The sequence below is a fragment of the Haemaphysalis longicornis genome, unplaced genomic scaffold (assembly GCF_048455015.1).
Source record: "Haemaphysalis longicornis isolate Haplotype H1 unplaced genomic scaffold, Haemaphysalis longicornis Haplotype H1 scaffold_4, whole genome shotgun sequence".
NCBI classification, from domain to species: Eukaryota; Metazoa; Arthropoda; class Arachnida; order Ixodida; family Ixodidae; genus Haemaphysalis; species Haemaphysalis longicornis.
This window is the reverse complement of record NW_027526361.1, coordinates 31,683,262-31,701,819: the sequence shown is the minus strand read 5'-3', so window position 1 is coordinate 31,701,819 and position 18,558 is coordinate 31,683,262. Positions and strand designations below refer to the sequence as shown.

Here is an 18,558-nt window from a genome sequence, read left to right as displayed (position 1 = left end):
TGTATTGAAAGACTGTTTCAGTGTTATGTATGTTAAAAACCGATTAAAAAGTGCGCTCCCCCTCCTCCCACCCTCCCTGAGTAGCCAAAATTTTTATTTTTTAGGCTCCTGAGGTGACATAATAAAAATAGCTAACTGCTCCAAATCAAGGTTCTGCTGCTCCAAAATCGAGATTTCGCTGCTCCAAAAACTGCTCCCAAATCTGATTCAGCTGTCTCACCCCTGGAATCATATAAGACATGTAAATGACAGCTTAAGTTACTACACATTACACTCGACCCACTGACTCAAACATGCGAAAATCCATGGTGCACATCACATTTAGTTGTAATTTGCTCATTAGTGAAGGTCATGTCTGCACACAGGTGGTCTGCTCATCCTGCACAGGTTATGATTCAAACGAAGACCTGCACCATTATTTCATCAACTAAGTGGAGGCTAGTTTGAGCCACCAGTTACTTGATGCTGCTTCAAGATTGAACTGTATGTCTCATCCTGTCCTTATCCAGCCGCAGTCTACAATTAAGCATTGTTCATTACTTTTCAACGAGGAAGAATATCATTTAGGGGCCCCTCTCTGCACTTATTCCTTTCATCTTCGAAAACCACCTGGTGAAAATTGGCACCGGTATGCTTGTCATGCGATTCAGAAGGGTGCAATACCGATAACGAGACCTGCATGGATTCGGATCGATCACGTTGAGCGTGTCCGCGTATGCCGTTTTCGAAGCACATTTTTTTCTGTTTTCCCCTCCTGTTCTGTTTGTCTGCCTTCCCCACCTCTTGAAGAGAACGTTGATGCATGTATGTCGCCCGTGTTCCTTTTTGGTTTCTCCCCCCCACGATTTCTCTACCCCTGCACAGACCAGTTAAGCAGCGATGACAGCGGCAAAACGGATAAGCCACTTTTGCCGAAGTCGTCGCGCTCTAAGCCCATGATGTTACCCCTCGACTCTCGGAAGTCGCTGCCCGATTCTAGTAAAGCATGTAAGTATTTACCCCACCTGTGCTCCCCCCCATCCCTTCCAACCCTTTTTGTGTTTTCTTCTACCACAGATTTGCCCTGTTAGAAAAGCATGCTGTAGAGTGTGTGCGTCATCGAAAACTATGCTAGCTGATGAGTGCATTTTTGCAATAATTTAAAAGGACCTTGCAGCACTTACCATGGAATACTCGAAATGTATTTTGTGGCAAAGTCTATTGTCCCAGCAATCTCCTCCCACAAGAAATATAAAAAACCATTCACTATCACCGAAACTATGCGCGATGCCGCTGACAACGTGACGAAAGCTGCGCGCTCTCTCCTGGAGAGGGGGTCGGCTCACGGCGTTCTCTTCGGCAGCCTTCGATATATCACAGGCGAGGGAGTTTTCTCCTTTTCTCCGCAACATGGAAAGGTCTATTTCCATTCTGGTGCCACAAGAAAGCAGGCATGGCTGCCTGCTCGCAAGCGCGCGCTCAGGCTGGTAGGGCATTTTTGAAGCAATAAACGGTTGTTGTCGACTGGTCTCGTTTAAAAAGGAGTATTGAGTTCATCACTAAAATTCCGCGCGCACTCAAAACACAAAACATACGCCAAAACTGTGCATGTAGGTTAAGGCATAGAAGAGGTTGGTACACGGCACTAACGACGGCGGATCGTCCTAGGAAATGCGAGAGAGAGAGAGAAGTGATTCGGTGGAAGAGAGGAAAGGAAAGTGCACTGGGGATATTATTGAGCTCAGCAGGGAGCTCACCTGCATACAACCCAGTGCGGGGGGAGGGGGAAGAGGGGATAAATGACTGGGGAGGAGGTTAGGAGTGGAATAGAAAAGATGTGAAAGAGAAAGAGAGAAAGAAAAGAGAGAGAGAGAATGAAGAAAAAAGGGGGGCATTGCATAGGCGGCAGCGGCATGAGTGTTCAGCTACAGGCACTGGGCAAGTCAAAATGCGAGAAATAAGCTCGAAGTTGACCAGCGACAGCCAATAGGACAGCTATGGCTGTAATGACGTCGTTTAGGCCATGCCAGGGGTGCATAATAAGGAAAATTGAAGAGAGCGCAGTTGGTTTTTCGTATCTCTCACAGTGATTTGCACGCTCACCGCTTCACGTGCACGTGTATGTTTGGCCCAGGTATTCCTGGCAGTGTAAGCTAAACATTGCGCATGTTTACTTGCACTGCTCAAAGAGTGTTACAGGGTCTCTTTAAGTGGCTGGCAGTGGTTACAAGATGACCAAGTGTGCTTTTGTTTTTGTGTTCCTGACAGCTCGTTAACGCTGTGCACTTCCTCGTTGAGCTCATCCAATGCTGATGATGATGGTGATGTGCTGGCTTGGCTAGCTCTGTTCCCTGCGTTCTACCCCTAACTCTCAATTTGCAGGCATGGTGTAAATTTTTTAAAATTATGATACCACGGAAACCACAGGGATATAATTTTGAATGGATGATAGTTTTTGAACAGTCCTCATTACCCTAATTACTTTCGGGCATAGTCCATCCACTATTGAACAGGTGGACGGACCCAAATTGCCCCAGTAGGCCTAAACAAATTTGTGATTCGCGGGTGCAGTGCACCTCATAGGTGCAGCTTCAGCGTACAGGTGCTGGTCCGGCCTGTAGGATCCCAAATTTGGATTGGTATTGTGAAGCATAGATATCACACTATGTTGCTTAGTATGGCAGTTTTAAGTCATGGATCCTAATAAGCGAGCCTTTGTTATGAGGACTTTGTATTAATTGGCGTAACAGCTGCACTTAAAGGACCAATACTGGTGACAGGTGTAGAATAAGACTAGAACAATAAACTTTTTTCTTTTCAGCAGCTTTTTGTGACAGAATAGGCTCACTTTGTAGCTCAACCAGAAAAGCTCCCTTATTTGCTTTCATGAAAAATGCAAGTTGGTTACATTAAAGGGACACTGAAGTGATATGTAAACATTGCGGGATTACTAGCGCAAATTGTAGTCCGGAGTCCCCAGGCCATGTTTCAACCACTTTAGGCGCGTTTACGCGATTTTATTTAGTAGAAAAACTAATTCGAAAACGCTGTCCTCCTCTCTTTACGCTCGCCCATTTTCTGTGGCGTTTTCGTGTGACGTCAGGAGGGGATGAGCTGGCAATTGGCTGCGCCACGGCTGCGCTACTGCACGGCTCCCTGGCCGACAGAGTCAGTCGGCCCAGCGTTTCGTTCGCCGGCCGCCGGCGGGTCGTCTCAATCAAGGAGGTTAAAAAAAAATTGCTTGGTCGCAATTCGTTCGCTTAGTTGAAACGAAGCCAGGACACGTTTGTGAATGGAAGAATGTGCCTTTCTTTACTTGGTTTGTTTGTACACTGTATCTAGCTCCAAGTCAAGGTCGCTTCACACAAGCGCTGCACAAGCGCACATGCGACGCTTCGCTGACTGGTACGCCAGTAGGAAAATATAAGGCCTCTTGAAGGCGGGAGAAGAGTCAGCGAAGTCAATATAGGTACTAAGCAAATAAAATCAACTGATATTTTTACCGTACAGCGTAAAACTAGGGCGCGGGAAGCACTTTTTTGCGCTGGGCGAACAAGCACAGCGGTCAGCAGCACGACTACGCATCTGCGAACGCTTTTCCATCTACGAAATGCAATTGCTAGACGTGAGCTACTGTGGAAACTCGGGCGACGCTTACTGCACGATCGCAGTACAACAAATAGTCACCTAAGCGGCTTGAAATGCCAAAACTAAATAAAAGTGTAAACCGGTTGTACAATATATACCCTATATTAGCAAAACATTCGCGTCCCGCTTCGTGGCTTAGCGGTCTGGGGCGCTAGGAATTCACCGCAAAAGTTTTGCGAGTCACGAGTTCGAATCCCCGCGGGTACGTGCTTTTTTTTTTTTTTTTGTAAGTTAACTTTTTTTGTTTCCCGCCGATGTTTTCTATATTGAGTTCACCTTTTTTTGGGCCGCAACGTTCATGGCTACACGAACTAGTTCACAAAACGCGCGCAGGCTGGCACTGGCGCGCTAGCGAGTTCTCGTTGGCGTGCTGTTGCCATAAGCACCGACTGCTTGCAGGCAGTGGGCACAGGCCAGAATAAACAGACCCTTGGCCTGGTGCGAACACGCTTTTTACGATACAGGCATGAGGGAGGCAAGCTCCAAATATGGGGGAAAAGCGCATGACATTTGGGCGTCTGCGGGTACGCGGAGGGCGTTCATGCACTGCGTAGGTCTCGGCTAGTGAATGCTACGACTACAAGCCGTCCTGGGAGGCTTATCTTGTGCATTTTACAGCCAACAACATGGCAGAAGCGCGGTACGATGATTACTGAGATATTGAGAATGCCCATCCAACAACGCCATTGGTTATGTTTTACAGAACCGAAACCGAAACCGAAACTTGTGTGATTGCTAACCTTGGGCATCGTCCAATCACGGCGCCCCTCCTCCCAATGTCACAGCCTTAGTTGGTGCGGCCGCCGCAAACCGCGCATGGTAGTTTTTCTTCTTTCGCGCTTTGTAAAATAATTACCGATTTGTCAACCGGATAAACGATGAAAAGTGTGCTAATTTGAGCCAGTCTACGCAGTGCAAGCAAAAACGGGAGCTTGACAAATTCACTTCAGTGTCCCTTTAAGGCCACGTTTATTATAAAATCTAGTTACAAGAACACCTTTGTCTACTATATAGCATTTGGTACTGGTTATAAATCCTCAAATGGCCTTCTGGTGCGTTGGTATTGCTGCTGCATTATGTTAAAGTATGAGTTAAAGTGCAACTTATAAAGCAGTGTCTTATATCTGTCTACAGGGCCCCTTGTGGTCTGGCTGGAGTGTGGGGGTTCCTGTGAGGAAATTGGTGCTTGAAATATTTCCCGTAATTTTTTTTGCGTGTGGAGGATATCACTCGTTTGCTTGTTGTATCACTTTTATAACAGTTTCTATTTGTTTCGGCCATTTTCATTTGGTGTTATGTGAGTAATAACAAACCTACGCCTATTTCGAAATTTCAACAGCAATTGCTTTATGAACGTTCAGTGCTTTCCGCACAGACTAGGTGTTGTGCAAAAAGCCAAAAATAAGCGCAAGTTATGCGCAAAGCTAGATGACTACACATGCCTTGCAACACTTAGTAACCAACTATCTACATAGCAGCCAGTTCAGACAAGAAAAGAGTCAGGGGTAAAGGGGGGCTTTTCTGAAAAAGAAGAACTTTGTGTGGGCTTTTTTAAAAGTGGCCACCACAGACCTTAAAAAGAAGCTAAGAAATTACTGCCCGGCAACTGGCGTGTACACGTGTGGTTTGCCCCTTTCGCAGCCATGGGACCAGCTGCTGTCTCCAACGGCAGCATGAATGCCGGCCTAGAAGGGAGCTCCATCAACGTAGCCCGCCCCATCTACCCGAGGACACAGTACAACATCCCCCGGGCTCACGTCACCATCGATGCCCTGCACTCAGGTAGGCCAGGCTGGAGAAGGACCCATTGGACGGTGGTTGCGGGAATTGCGCCTTGCACACGGAATAAAATGCTGGCTAGGGTGACTCTGTGGGCTTCCAATTTAGCCGTTTTTTAAGTGCAGAGAACTTTAGGGGCTCGCCTTGTCATCGTAGCTCGCTCGCTAGACCCAAGTAGAGCCACACGGCGTTCCGTCAGAGCGGCTGTCGTCGCTGCGTAACCCAGAGGCTTCGAAAGACAAGCGGTTTATATAAACTGAAAAACTGTGTTAATTCGGGCTTGTTGGTACATACTTAGTTTGATAACTGCGCTAGGACAGGACACTGAGAAGGCGACACGAGACTTGGCGCTGCCTAACAACAAAGGGTTTATTTCGCCGCAGCTGAATATATACCCTGGAAAAAAAAAAACAATAAAACACACAAAATAATAAAATTGCGAAGGCAAGGGCTTGTTTCTATAAAAACGCACATGCGCTAAGATTACAATCAATGACTTAGGTAATCGTGCTCCTTTTTGTGCAAGTCAATTGACGCCATGCTGACGGAATTGTCATTTCGTGAATGGATAATGTGGGCCTCAAAGATTTCCCTGGTGCGTTGCTCCTTATATCTTCTTAGTACACGTGTCTGTTCAAGTCTTGGCATGCATCCACACTTCGTACAGTGAAGAAGGTTGCTGCTCGAGTCGGTGTAAATGTAGTCAGCGCGCCTAACAAATTAAGCGGTCTCTGCAGACGAGTAAATGCGGAAAAAACCTCCACTCGGCCTTGTTCGAAGAAGCACGGACAGCGATTTGTTGAGTGCTCATCAAGGGTAGTGTACGACATACCGCTGTCCTGCGGTAAGTCATACACGGGCCAAACAGGCCGCTGCCTAAACAACCGGCTACGGGAACACACCTGCAACCAAAAAACAGGAAAAGGCAGCAATCTAGCCCTTCACTGTACGAAGTGTGGATGCACGCCAAGACTTGAAAAGACACATGTACTAAGAAGATATAAGGAGCAACGCACCAGGGAAATCTTTGAGGCCCACATTATCCATTCACGAAATGACAATTCCGTCAACATGGCGTCAATTGACTTGCACAAAAAGGAGCACGATTACCTAAGTCATTGATTGTAATCTTAGCGCATGTGCGTTTTTATAGAAACAAGCCCTTGCCTTCGCAATTTTATTATTTTGTGTGTTTTATTGTTTTTATTTCCCAGGGTATATATTCAGCTGCGGCGAAATAAACCCTTTGTTGTTAGGCAGCGCCCAGTCCCGTGTCGCCTTCTCTGTGTCCTGTCCTAGCGCTGTTATCAAACTAAAAACGGTTTATATAGCATAAGCATTCGAAACTCGTGAACCACTGGCACTTTTCATACATCTCCCCATTGTTCAGCGCAAAAAAACTGCAGCTGCATTTGAGGCAAAATATACGTAACTAACCGGCAGCGCAATGCTCATTCATTTAGTTAGGAACGCTCGCTGGGTTGGTTTTTACGATAATAAGCGAAAAAAAGTGGCAGTGCAATGCCGGCACGTGTGGGAGGAAAAACAAGCACAAAAAGAACAGAACTCCCGCTGCCGCTGTTTCAGGCAGTGGGTGCGCGAGCACTGTGAAGGCGGGAAATTTGAAATGCGTTGGGTGGTAGCGGTGAGCAGATAACAACGCTACAGCCCATTATGGCAAATCCCTGCTCTGCACTTCCAACAGCTTTCACATTGAGTGGAACAGCTTTAATTTTTCTCTCCAATCCCTCTAGCCTTCCCTTTGTTATGTATGGGGAGGTTGGTAAGCAATCTTTGAAGGAACTCAGTCAGAAATGTTTGAAAAGTAAATATGCCTTCATTTTTCTAAGGGAGCAACCTGAAATTTGCAGTCTGTCCATGTTGTGGGTGGGTTTCCACCTTAGAACGTGGTGTACTGGCATCACATGTCTGGGTGGTCTAACTCAGCCATATCAACCTCCATTAGCTTTACTACATTGAGTGCTGTAGTTGATATTGCCCTGTGAGTTTGTTAAGTTTATGCTTTACTACTGAATTTTCTTAGTCGATATCTCCATCTCCTCATTTACCATCCCTTGGTAGCCATTCTGTTAAACTGTTGAAAACTCCGTGAAGGGAGTGCACTGGTGTGGACACGATAATTCTTTCTTTCCTGCTGACAGCACAGTCCAGTGACTCTAACTCTCACACGTCTGCTGCACGCCACGCAGGCCACGAGGGCCCGAGCCCGCAGAAGGCCGGCCTGATGGGGTGCGGGAACCCGACGTACGAGCCCGTGCTGAATCCAGGCATGTGCCACCCGGGGGCCTCGGCCATGGGCACAGGACAGATGCCCGCGTACAGCAACGCCCTAGTAGGGCCCCTGCTCTCGCTGAGTGCTGGGGGAGGGGCCCCCGCTCCCCTGGGGCCCCCACCACCCTCGGGGCCCCCGCCCCAGTCCTCCGAAACGGGGACGCTGACCAAGCGGGTGCACGCGGGAAACCCCCTCAAGAGCTTCAGCGTGCCCGCACCTCCCCCACAGAGTGCTCCCTCCACACCCCAGCCCAAGCACATGGGTGAGTGGCTCGCTGCTCCGTTGGGGACAGTGCTCTGTCTATCCGACTGAACAGGTGCATCTCCGATCGACTGCAACGTTGCGTCTCCTATGCTGTGCAGCTTTAACATGACGGTACTTTCCATACAGTGTAATGAGATTGGTGGGCTTTTACTGGCGTAAAAATGACAATGGTATTGAATGTTTACGTTAAGGGACAAGAGGAGAGCGGAGTGGGTCAGGGAACAAACACGTGTTAAGGACATATTAGTAGAAATTAAGAAGAAGAAATGGACGCGGGCAGTGTATGTAATGTGAAGGCAAGATAACTGTTGGTCATTAAGGGTAACAGAGTGGATCCCTAGACAAGGCAAGTGTGGCAGGGGGCGGCAGAAAGTTAGATGGGCAGATGAGATCAAGAAGTTTGCGGGGATAAATTGGTCCCATTTAGCACAGTTCCGGAATAATTGAAGATTCATGGGAGAGGCCTTTGCCCTGCAGTGGGTGTAGATAGGATGACGGTGGTGGTGTGGTTGTGGTGATGATGATAATGGTGATGATGATGATTGCAATGTGCGGGGACTCTGGGTGATAATGTGCTCTGGCTGTCCAGTCAGACAGGCATGCAGCACACCAATTGACTGCACCCTTGTGTCTTCTGCGTTGTGCAGGGTGTACCAGCTTTGATGTCATGGTACTTGTCAAGTAGTGTGATGAGATTGTCACGTGGAATTGACAAGATGACACCACAACATGGTGAATAAAAGCAGTGACAGTGAGCGCTACAAAATTTCCAGCTGCGCCGCTTCAAATTCTTCAAGCACTGCGCAAATATCAAGTGCAAGGAAACAAAAATGTGCTGTAAATTTATTCAAAGCTTGTAAAGGCAGTGTCACAAAACAGTCTTTTTATTTGTGGTCACTCAAAAGGGAGCTTTTGCTGCTGCAGAGCGTGGGTGCATCGAAGGCATTCAAGCAGTGTATTGCTCCAAAAGCAGAGCTTAGCACTGGAGCAACCGATTGCCAAGTTGCAGGGCTTAAAAGCAGAAATGGAGAGGTGATTACAGTAAAAGTTGGGCACAGAAATGATGGCGAGAGAATTGGTAGAAAGTTAGGGTACAATAGGTGCATTCATTTAGAATTGTGACTGGGAATGGTAGCTGCCTCCTAAAAGATTTATGGTTGCCTGAATGATATCAGCAGCAACTCTTTTTCCCATAACTTCCCTACATTCACCAGGGGGACAATATTGCAATGAACACCCCATCAAAGAGAAAGAAGAGGGCAGCTCTTTCATGGAGAAAATTGTAGAAAATTTAACAAGGCTACTCGCATAGCTACAATTTATGTTCAGGCCAGTAGCGACGACTGGGCCATCTTGCAAGCTCGTTGTCCTATGTGGCGACATGTTTTCAACCCTCACGCCGTGGTGGACGTCTTCTTCTCTGGCGCAGTAGTGCGGCCCCAGCAGGTGAGCCCCCACAAGAAGTCCTCGGTGTCCACCTCGACCTCTGGTGGGGGCCCCTCTGGCAAGCACAGCCCGGGACGCCAGTCGGGGCTCAAGTCCCGGGTGGTGGCCTCCCCACGCGGCGTCAACAGAGAACCGCCATCCTCTGCAGCCCACACCCCAAAGAAGGAGGAAGACCTGGCTGTAAGCTATGCCCTGCCACGATTGACCCCAGCAACCAATCTTTGTAGACCTTTCCGCGAGCCATGCATGCCAGTAGAGACTGCAATGCGACATCACTGGCCTCATCCCAAATGCAGCCGCAAAAAATATATCTTTGTAAAGGGCACGTCCTTTAAATTGACCATGAATACGAGATACAACTTTTGTCCAATCGAAAAATTGCCTCGTCAGTGTAAAACCCATGCCACTTTCAACACAAACTTCAACCAGATAAGTTATATATTGAGAAAAATGGAAGAAAGGGTTGTGACTCGTCAGCTATTTTTCTGCACTTGTGACACAATACCGTATTTTCGTGCTTATAACCCGCACCAAAAATGCAAAAATTTCAGTGGCGAAGTCAGGATGCAGATTATACGGAGGGTTTTTTCTTTAGTGCGGCTTCACGGCTATGCGCGTTATGCCATGAAGCTCCTACGTAGTAACACTGACTAAGCCTTCCATAGCTCTAGCAAGAGCAGTGACACTGAGTGAATTGTAACTTTCGCCTTGCAGTCAGTGTATTCTACTTGCTAAATTTAAAGTTTAAACTTTCTGCTGTGCTCATGGTGATTTCAATGCGCACTGATGTCTGGTTCTCCCCTTTCCAGTCACCATTCAACAATGAAGAGCTCACCCAAGAAATGGCGAACCTCGAAGGTCTCATGAAGGACCTCAATGCAATAACGGCGTCCGAGTTTGAGTGCTAATCAAGGCAGCACCTATGGTCAGTGGACTTCTAGTGGTGTGTTCATCAGGAACATAGTGGTGGAACCCAGAAGCAAACTGTGACATAGGCGACCCTCTGGTGGAGAACGAGAGGTGTGGTGCCGACTGTGGGGCCATCCCAGAACACTGCCCTTCATTTCATCTTCCTCCGTTTCTTTTTTGTCGTCCTTGGCGGGCATCCATGGCCTGAGGATTGGTGGGCAGCAGGCCTCGCTGATGACCCCACATGGCTCACGCAACATTGTACATAGCACTGTGGAATACTCCATTTTTTATACGGCCACAGTACACTACCTCGTCAGTGCTGCTGTGCGCTTGCAAGATTACGGCGTGCGTGCTGTGTCCGAAATGAGTGCTGCACGGGCCCCCGCTGGAGTCTCGCAGTTAACGCGATCGACTCTCATTATAACGGACCTCGAAGCTGTAGCGAAGATCATCCATTGTATGAAGAGTATGGTGCAAAGCAAGACATCGAAGAAAAAAGTTGTTCTGAAACTCAACTTACAATACCAAAACATCCTGAATTGTAGTTTAAAAAAAAAAAAAGCGCACAAGTAGAAGAAGCAGCTGATTGTCTCAAGGAACTGCAATAACTTTTCAGAACAACTGCCATTTTTTGGCTGTCTGATTGCTTCTGTATGCTCAATGACCCTGTATGAAAATGAGATTCAGCTTTTTTATCTATTTATTTTAGTAGTGCCTTGGTCTTATGCTGGCTCTAAAGGATGCTTTACAGTTATCCTAGTGTCGTAGTTCATAAGCTTTTCAGTATCCTGACTGTTCTAAACAAAATTTTTTTCTTTGCATACAGACGCTTAATCATAAAACAGATTTGATCAAACAGTTAGCCACAAAAGTTGTGATTCAGCCTTGATGAGGATTGTGCGTGATTTTGAACGTTGGTAGTGTTACTGGCCAGATTTTTTTCTCACTCACATAAAATGTATTTCCATCATTAGACGCTGCAGATGCCACCAAATTTCATTGCAAACTTTGCTCTAGAATTGAAGTTGAGTCTGCTGCAACTGACAGTCTGTTGTAACCAGGTCCATTAAAACTGAATCTCATTGCATTTCAAATGTACATGGACCAAGCGAAACCAGTGGTGGTGTTCGTTACAACCGAGTGTCCATATCCGTTATAATGGAAATCGACTGTGTCATTATAGTCAATCAGCTCGACATCCTGCTTATAAGTACATTCTCTTTTTTACCGATCACCTGTGTTTCCTTGTGCCAAAGGCAATATTTGCCCAACTGCCCCACCAGACTTATCGTTTTAATTATCCTATTACGTAGCAGCTTTCGCTTGACACGATAAGATGCAACTTTGGAAATCTCATTTTTACAACACAGTACTATTGTGCTGCTTCATTATTACACACAAACATCCTTGCATTCTACTTTGTTATTTCAAAAAATGTTGTCCTTGATGTAGGTTTTTGTTTTGTTTTTTTAATGACCTGCGAGTCATAAATGCAGTAACTAATGAATGCCTGTGCAGTATAAGGAGGACGACAGCCTAGAATATGATGTGAGGTAATCACTCCGTAACATTATCTCACTTGTTAAAAGCATTGTGAAACGTCTGTGTCTTGTGTCTAGGCTCCGTGATATTGAAGCAAAAGAATAGGCAGAGGCATTTACGCCTGCTAGTACACTCTACTGCTGCATTTTTATTGCTGATGTACTCTTTAAGCCCCCCTCACAATGCTCGCGCGTGCTCTACCAGCAAAAAAGAGCCGTCGACATCTGTTTGATCACAAAGCATTGCGTGGGTGAGTGAGATGCCATGCCACAATTCTGTACCGGTCTTTACATTTGGATGTGCTATTGTTTATTCAGAGTGACCCTGCATTTGTCACGCCCCTACTTTTAAGTGCCCTGCATATGTTTGTCTGTCATGCTGCTCTTCTCTCTGTTATTAATGCTATTTTTGAGTGAGTGAAGACCCGACTAGCATTTTGGCCAAAGGTCTTGTCACAAAAGGTACGATGTACTGCATCTCCTTGTTTCACAGCAAGGCAAAATCAGTGGTATGTTGCATAAACTATGTCTTCGCACAGATGTTGGTAAGCAGTTGCTTTGGAGGTACAAAGATTTCCCAAAATGCTCACAAACCTGCTCATTTATAGTAGTTATCAAAAAATAAAAAGTGGTAAGGGAGAGTTTAAGATTCTGCTTATACGTTTGTGTTTTGCCTGTTTAAGTTTCACTAGAAGCTTTCAAGTATTCGCATATACATGAGTGCTACAAAAATGCAAATTCCAGCTCAAAGAGCGGCAAAGTGGACAGTTGAATGAGCAGGACAAACAGTTGTTTTTGACAAGCACTCTGCGTATAAGAGTGGCTACGGTGCTCATGGAGATTTTTTTTATGTTCTTTAATCACCAAGGCTAGTTTCCCTGTTCGGTCTTTAGGAGTCACTCTATTGACTAATTGAAGAAGCTTATAGGTCTATATTATGCTCTCTGTGCCTAACATCAGGCAGGAGTTTTAGTTCGTCCATATGCCTTTTTGCACACAAGCCTTTGGCCAATATGTGAAGCGATCCCAATGTAAGAATGTTGCACAGCGATTTCGTCCTTCCTGAGATGTCCTTGTAGTGGTGAAATCGTGTATGTGTGGTGAACAGAATTTGAACTCTGGAACTTTATTTAGTGCACCTGTCCAGTTCATGTTGAAATTGATGCTGGAACTTGGAGGTTTTATACTTGCTTGATATATAGTTATACTAATGAATTCATATTTATATCTTGAAATTTGACGTTCTTGTTCAAAGTGTGTACAAGTTTGCCAGCGTGCAGCTCAAAAGTAATTGTTAATAATGTGAGGGTGCTTTTACACTTAGTTTTGTGTCACAATTTCTGCTTTTGTACATACTAATACCTAAGTGCACAACCAAGTTTACAGATCTGTTTATATGTTTTGCTGTGCCATTTATAGGTAGCTGATGAAGATAAGGTGCTTTGTTCTTTTTTTTTTTTTTTTTACTTTTACACTTCACAGTATTTGTGATTTTTGCGAACAATATTTGTTTATGTACAATTTGTCGAGATATATAAAGTATGCCACATACTGTACCACGCATCTTTAAGTTGGTGTAAATTACTTTAGTATGACATACAGTTAATGTTCTGTATTTGTGCATAATCATGACAAAATTAAAGATGAATTGCCGATATTTTGTAGCTTTGGTAGTCTAACAGGTCCCAGCACATTCATCAATATGATTAAATTTTTAGCCTTGTCAAACAAATCACAAGAAAGCTTCTAGTTTATGATTATTATTTTTGTATTGTTTACTTTGAAGGCTTGTCACGCAACATAGAATAAACCAGGTAAGTGCTGTTGTTGAATGTGGTATAAAATGTGATGAAAAATGCTATCTCTGAGTGTAGGTAGGTGGGCCAGTATGGAAAGTAAAATGCATCTTTTCCTGTTGGATAAGTGATTACGGGAATCCCTGTACAGGTGCAAGTCAGAGATCAGAAAGCTCAAATTTCCCTGCTATAAACACCCTAAAAAAATTACTCGGGGAACTTAAGTCTGCTTAGTATGTGCTTTGAAGGCAAAAGCCTGGCGATACTTATTTGCAACCTCTTTACTGCTCCATCTTAGTCTCTTTTCTTTCTTGGCTTTCGTTGGCTTGTCTTTTGGCAAGGATTACTTTGACTGGCTTCTTTCCTGCTACACCATGCTTGCGCCTGCTTCTTCGCTTTTATTTCTTTGTCTAACTGCGCAAGTGACATCAGCAAGCAGAGTGGTACATGCCACAGACTCCCTAGAGTTAGGTTTCTGTGCGGCTGGTGCGCACCTGCTCTACTCATGTGCCGTCATGCTTGGGTCTCGCGCAGCAAGCAGTATTCTTCAACTTTTGCATTTCCAGTTCACAGTTCTGTGAATTTCGTGAAGTAGGTACGCTATCCCCTCAAAGCTCCCGATTCCAGGCCAGTCCCCCAAGTGGGCATGTGCTACGAAGAAAGAAACACGAATGACAACTTTTGTTCAACCGTCCGCAGTATGCTGTGTATTGTGTGCCATTCCTCCCTAAACTCATAAATTGCGTTTGTCTTTCATGTAATAAAGAGAGAAGTTCTGCGGTAGCATAAATGGCAGAGCATCGGGCTGCTGCTGTGGAGACCCGGGTTCAAATCCCTTCGCCCCTCACGTGTATTTTGTTTATTTACTGTTTACAGCAATGGCCATTTTTGACCGGACAGCAACAACAACAACACTTTTTCACAGACAAAATACAAGTTTGTTTTATTCGAAAGATTTGGTGTTTAGTAGTGGCCCCAGCACTTTTCTGGCAGCAAGTGATACTTTATTCACTGAGAAGTTAATCAATTTAAGTTAAAATTTTGATTCTCCCGCCAAATCGTGTGTTTCATACTGTCTGCCATGACGTCACATGAATTGGTCTGCAAGCGAAATTCATGTGCACTGTTCAGTCTGCAGCTGACTGCGGAGCTTTGTTTACCATTAGTTCTCCTAGATGGCGCCACCATACTGCTCCACACCGCTATTCTCCTTTGCTTTGTATTTCATTGTAATTGCACCTGGCTTGTTTTTCTTACGATAGGTAGTAACCGTTTCATGAAATGTTGGGTATGCTTGACAGATAGGGTCACGTACGACAATATCGCTTGCGGTAATCGTCCAGTGTTGTCTGTGACAATCCCAAAGCGCCGCACTACTGTGCAGCTATAACAAGCATAGTGCACCCAGTACCAACAGCCATATGCACTGGTACTTCTATGTTTACGTGTACTTTCGTAACTTCCATTGTTTCACCCCACCATTCTTACTGCTATAAAATGACTATGCGTTACACTTGAGCAAAAATAGCTCGTTCTGCAAGCGTACAAGCCCTGCCTAACTTGCGTTTGCTTTTGCCGGCCTCAACCAATCACACGGCTGTGCACATAACATCATAGGGTCTAGTGCAGGAAATGAGCTAGTGAGTCGCATAGCCGTTCCCTTTTTTCCTAATTATATAGCTTACTTGAGCGAAGTGTATGTTAAAAGTGGTGTCAGTGTGGTTTTAAAGAGGCAATCTTTCGAATGTGCCAAACTTGTGTTTTGTCTGCATGGCCCCTTTAAGACTTTCACCTTTAAAAACCTTTTGACCGCTGAGATGACCTTTTCAGGAAATGCATCACTGGGAGTAGTCAGAAGACCGTCAAACCACCAGACTGCCAGATGTGACTACCCTTTTAAGAGGTTATTTGGTCTATATATCTCCTCTGCCTTCCAAACTTGTGGTTCGTGTGAGAAACAGCTAGGCAAAGTAGGAAGTACAACGATGTGCAGAAGCAGCATGCGTATAAATTAATAAATTGTTGACACCACGGATTTTGTGCTGCACAGTTTAATAACAACCGCCTTTGATGCTGGTAACTATGACGGCGTGACCTCGACCGCACTGTGCTGCTGCTTTTTCTAGTGCCGATTGCCGCAACATATATTGTGTGCCCATGCCCTGCCAAGTAGCACCTGAAAGGAATAAGCGTTTTCTCTTTTTTAAAAGCATTCCAGTTAGTGGGTCTATGGGTAGGGGCAAGGTGGAGTGGGTGGGAAGGGGGTGGGGACTAATTCGAGCCACGCTCTTGATTTTAAAAAATGCACCCTCTCCACAAATTTTTGCTGTCGTCTTGTGTATGACAAACTACAGCCTGCACTCGTGTAAGAAATCACCTGGATGCAAGGTTTGCTTTGGAGATAAGAATCGGAGGCAAACACTACAGCAGTGAAGGTACCCTACAAGCACAGCTCAACTTTTGCTCGCTGCTAGCCAGCCAGAGGCAAACGACGCGACAAATGGCAGTGATGGAGGGGACTGTTGGCATCGTATTATGTAGCACAGAAGACAGCTTGTCGCTGTACTAGCCCATAGCATACATTGAGTTGGGTGTAGGCCCGTTCGTCACATGGCGTTTCGTCATAGGCCGGTTCGTAATAGGCCGTTTGGTCACATAGGATCATTCGTCATAGGTGGTTCGTAATAGGCCGTTTGATCACATAGGATCATTCGTCATAGGCCAATTTGTCACTGAGGAAAGTTCGTCACAGAAACGCAAAAACAAAATTCCTGGCTTTTTTTAGACGTAAGTGGTGATGAGGATGACTATAACTACTTTGCACACCTTTTCGCAGTACCGGTCCTCTTAGCGGCCGCCACGGCGATCCTAAACTGGCAGTAAGGCACGCCCCAAAAAATGATTGGCTTTCGGGGAACCCGTGCACGAATTATCCTGGTCCTGCAGTCCATACCGCTCCCACCACCCATCCCCCTTGCCTTTCACATGAATGTCACGGTAGCAGGCGCACGCTCGCGTGACTAATTTGCAGTGGCCGTAGCACTCCTTTTTCTTCACTTTTTTTTCATTTTCGTTGCTCCCTCACTGGTAGCCAAATGCTCACAACGTGGTCATTTTTGCCCCTTTCCTTGGAAAGCCTTTTTTGTGTGCACATAAGAACTCACTGAACTGTCCGAAAGGAGGATATAAGAACGTGCAGCCCCATAGGAGGCATATCTGCTCCCCAAGCAGCTAGCTGAGGGGGCGCCCTTTTGTTTATTTTGCCAGAGAGCTACTGCCAAGAACGGCGGACCGGCGCCCCGCACATGCGCAGATGGCTACTGGAGAAATTTAAGGTCCATCAAATAATTAGTTGTACCACTTGTATTAAACCACTAATAAGTGACACGAAATGGCCCATGTGAATTTTCCAAGAACGAGAAGGTCGGTGCTACCACTTTCCCTATTACGGGACCACTTAGAACCAGACGCCTGGTCCGTCTTCCAAGAACTTTGTTGGGCTATGTCCCTGTCTCACTTTTCTGTCTTGGGTTGCTGAACTCGTATCTATAATCTTGTCCGAACACGTCACCCTACTTGTCCACTCTGGCTAGCATTCTTTGTTGAGCTTTGCTAGATGTACGGCCCAAAGTACAAAAAAAAACTAACTAAACCTGTGCCTCGCTTCTCTCTTTCGAGTAAAAAAAAAACAGTACGTGGACATTCATTTTGTGCATCTGTGACGAACTTTCCTAAGTGAGACCAAACGGCCTATTACGAACCGGCCTATGACGAAACGCCATGTGACGAACGGGCAGTATCCCCGTTGAGTTATGGTTGTCACTTTGCTCACTAAACTTGCTACATGTAATTACCCCTTTTTATGCGAGCTCAATAATTGATTACCTCGAAGGGTGAGCCGAATTTCTTCTGAATAATGAAAGAGGCTGTGACCATCTTCGAATCAGGTGCTATTTATAGTGTGGATATCGTACCATTCCAGTGTTTTTCACTGTGGTGCTATAAAGAAAGTTTCACCAAGTCAGTGATTAATTAACTTGCCTCAGGTTCAGCTCAAATTTGAGTTTAATGGAAGGTTAGCAAGGGTGATTGCTTTGATGATTTGATTGTGGGGTTTAACGCGCCGACGCAACGCAGGCGATGAGGCGCGCCGTAGTGGAGGGCTCCGGATTAATTTTGACCACCTGGGGATCTTTAACGTGCGCCGAAATCTCGTATACACTGGCGTTTTTGCTTTTCGCCTCCATCAGAAAAGCGGCCGCCGCGGCCGGGAATCGAACCCGCGACCTCGTGCTCAGCAGCGCAACGCCTTAGGTGATTGCTTTAAAATGTACAAATGTGTTTATAATCACTTTTGCTTAAAGCCTCTACTGAAAACATAGCTGTCGTTGAAGAAAAAGGTATGGGCACAATATCGTGCTTGCGAGACGATATTGCATGTGGAATGTGATTGAAAACGTGACCGGGCAGGGGTGCACCAGTGCATACACCACGGCGTGAAAATTTGGCGATATGCACCGGTAAGTATAAAAAATGGGAAGAAACAATCAAATTACAAACAATATACGTCTTTTTTATATAATTTGGTCAATAGCAAAGGTACTATAAAACCAATGCGTAAATGTTTACGCAACATTTTATTTCGCCACGTAATGCAGCTACAGGACGGAACTAAATTACATGCGTGTGCTACATATGCAAACTAGAATGCAAATGCATACAATATATTAGAGCTTTCGACTCTTTCGGGAGCAAATTCTGCACTCTGCAGACTTCAGCAAGGTCGGCAAGTGAAGAGGAAAGTGCACGCGATGTGCGCCGCAATCAAAAATCGAGGTGGCAAGTGCTGCGAGCGGTCAAAGACAAATGTCGACGCCGGTTTCTTTGCTCAGCATATCCT

At 45.6% G+C, this 18,558-nt stretch overlaps 1 protein-coding gene across 1 annotated transcript in view; it reads left to right on the top strand.

Annotated features, from left to right (window-relative positions):
* Window positions 1-13,822, top strand: part of Fra (neogenin protein frazzled) — a 260,099-nt gene extending 246,277 nt beyond the window's left edge. Inside the window, exons 22-26 of the mRNA XM_077706334.1 lie at window positions 865-987; window positions 5,269-5,409; window positions 7,617-7,961; window positions 9,393-9,589; window positions 10,219-13,822. Coding sequence (XP_077562460.1) covers window positions 865-987; window positions 5,269-5,409; window positions 7,617-7,961; window positions 9,393-9,589; window positions 10,219-10,317 — 905 coding nt within the window. The 3' untranslated portion in view covers window positions 10,318-13,822. The remainder of the gene's footprint in view (window positions 1-864; window positions 988-5,268; window positions 5,410-7,616; window positions 7,962-9,392; window positions 9,590-10,218) is intronic.
* Window positions 13,823-18,558: the final 4,736 nt, after the last annotated feature.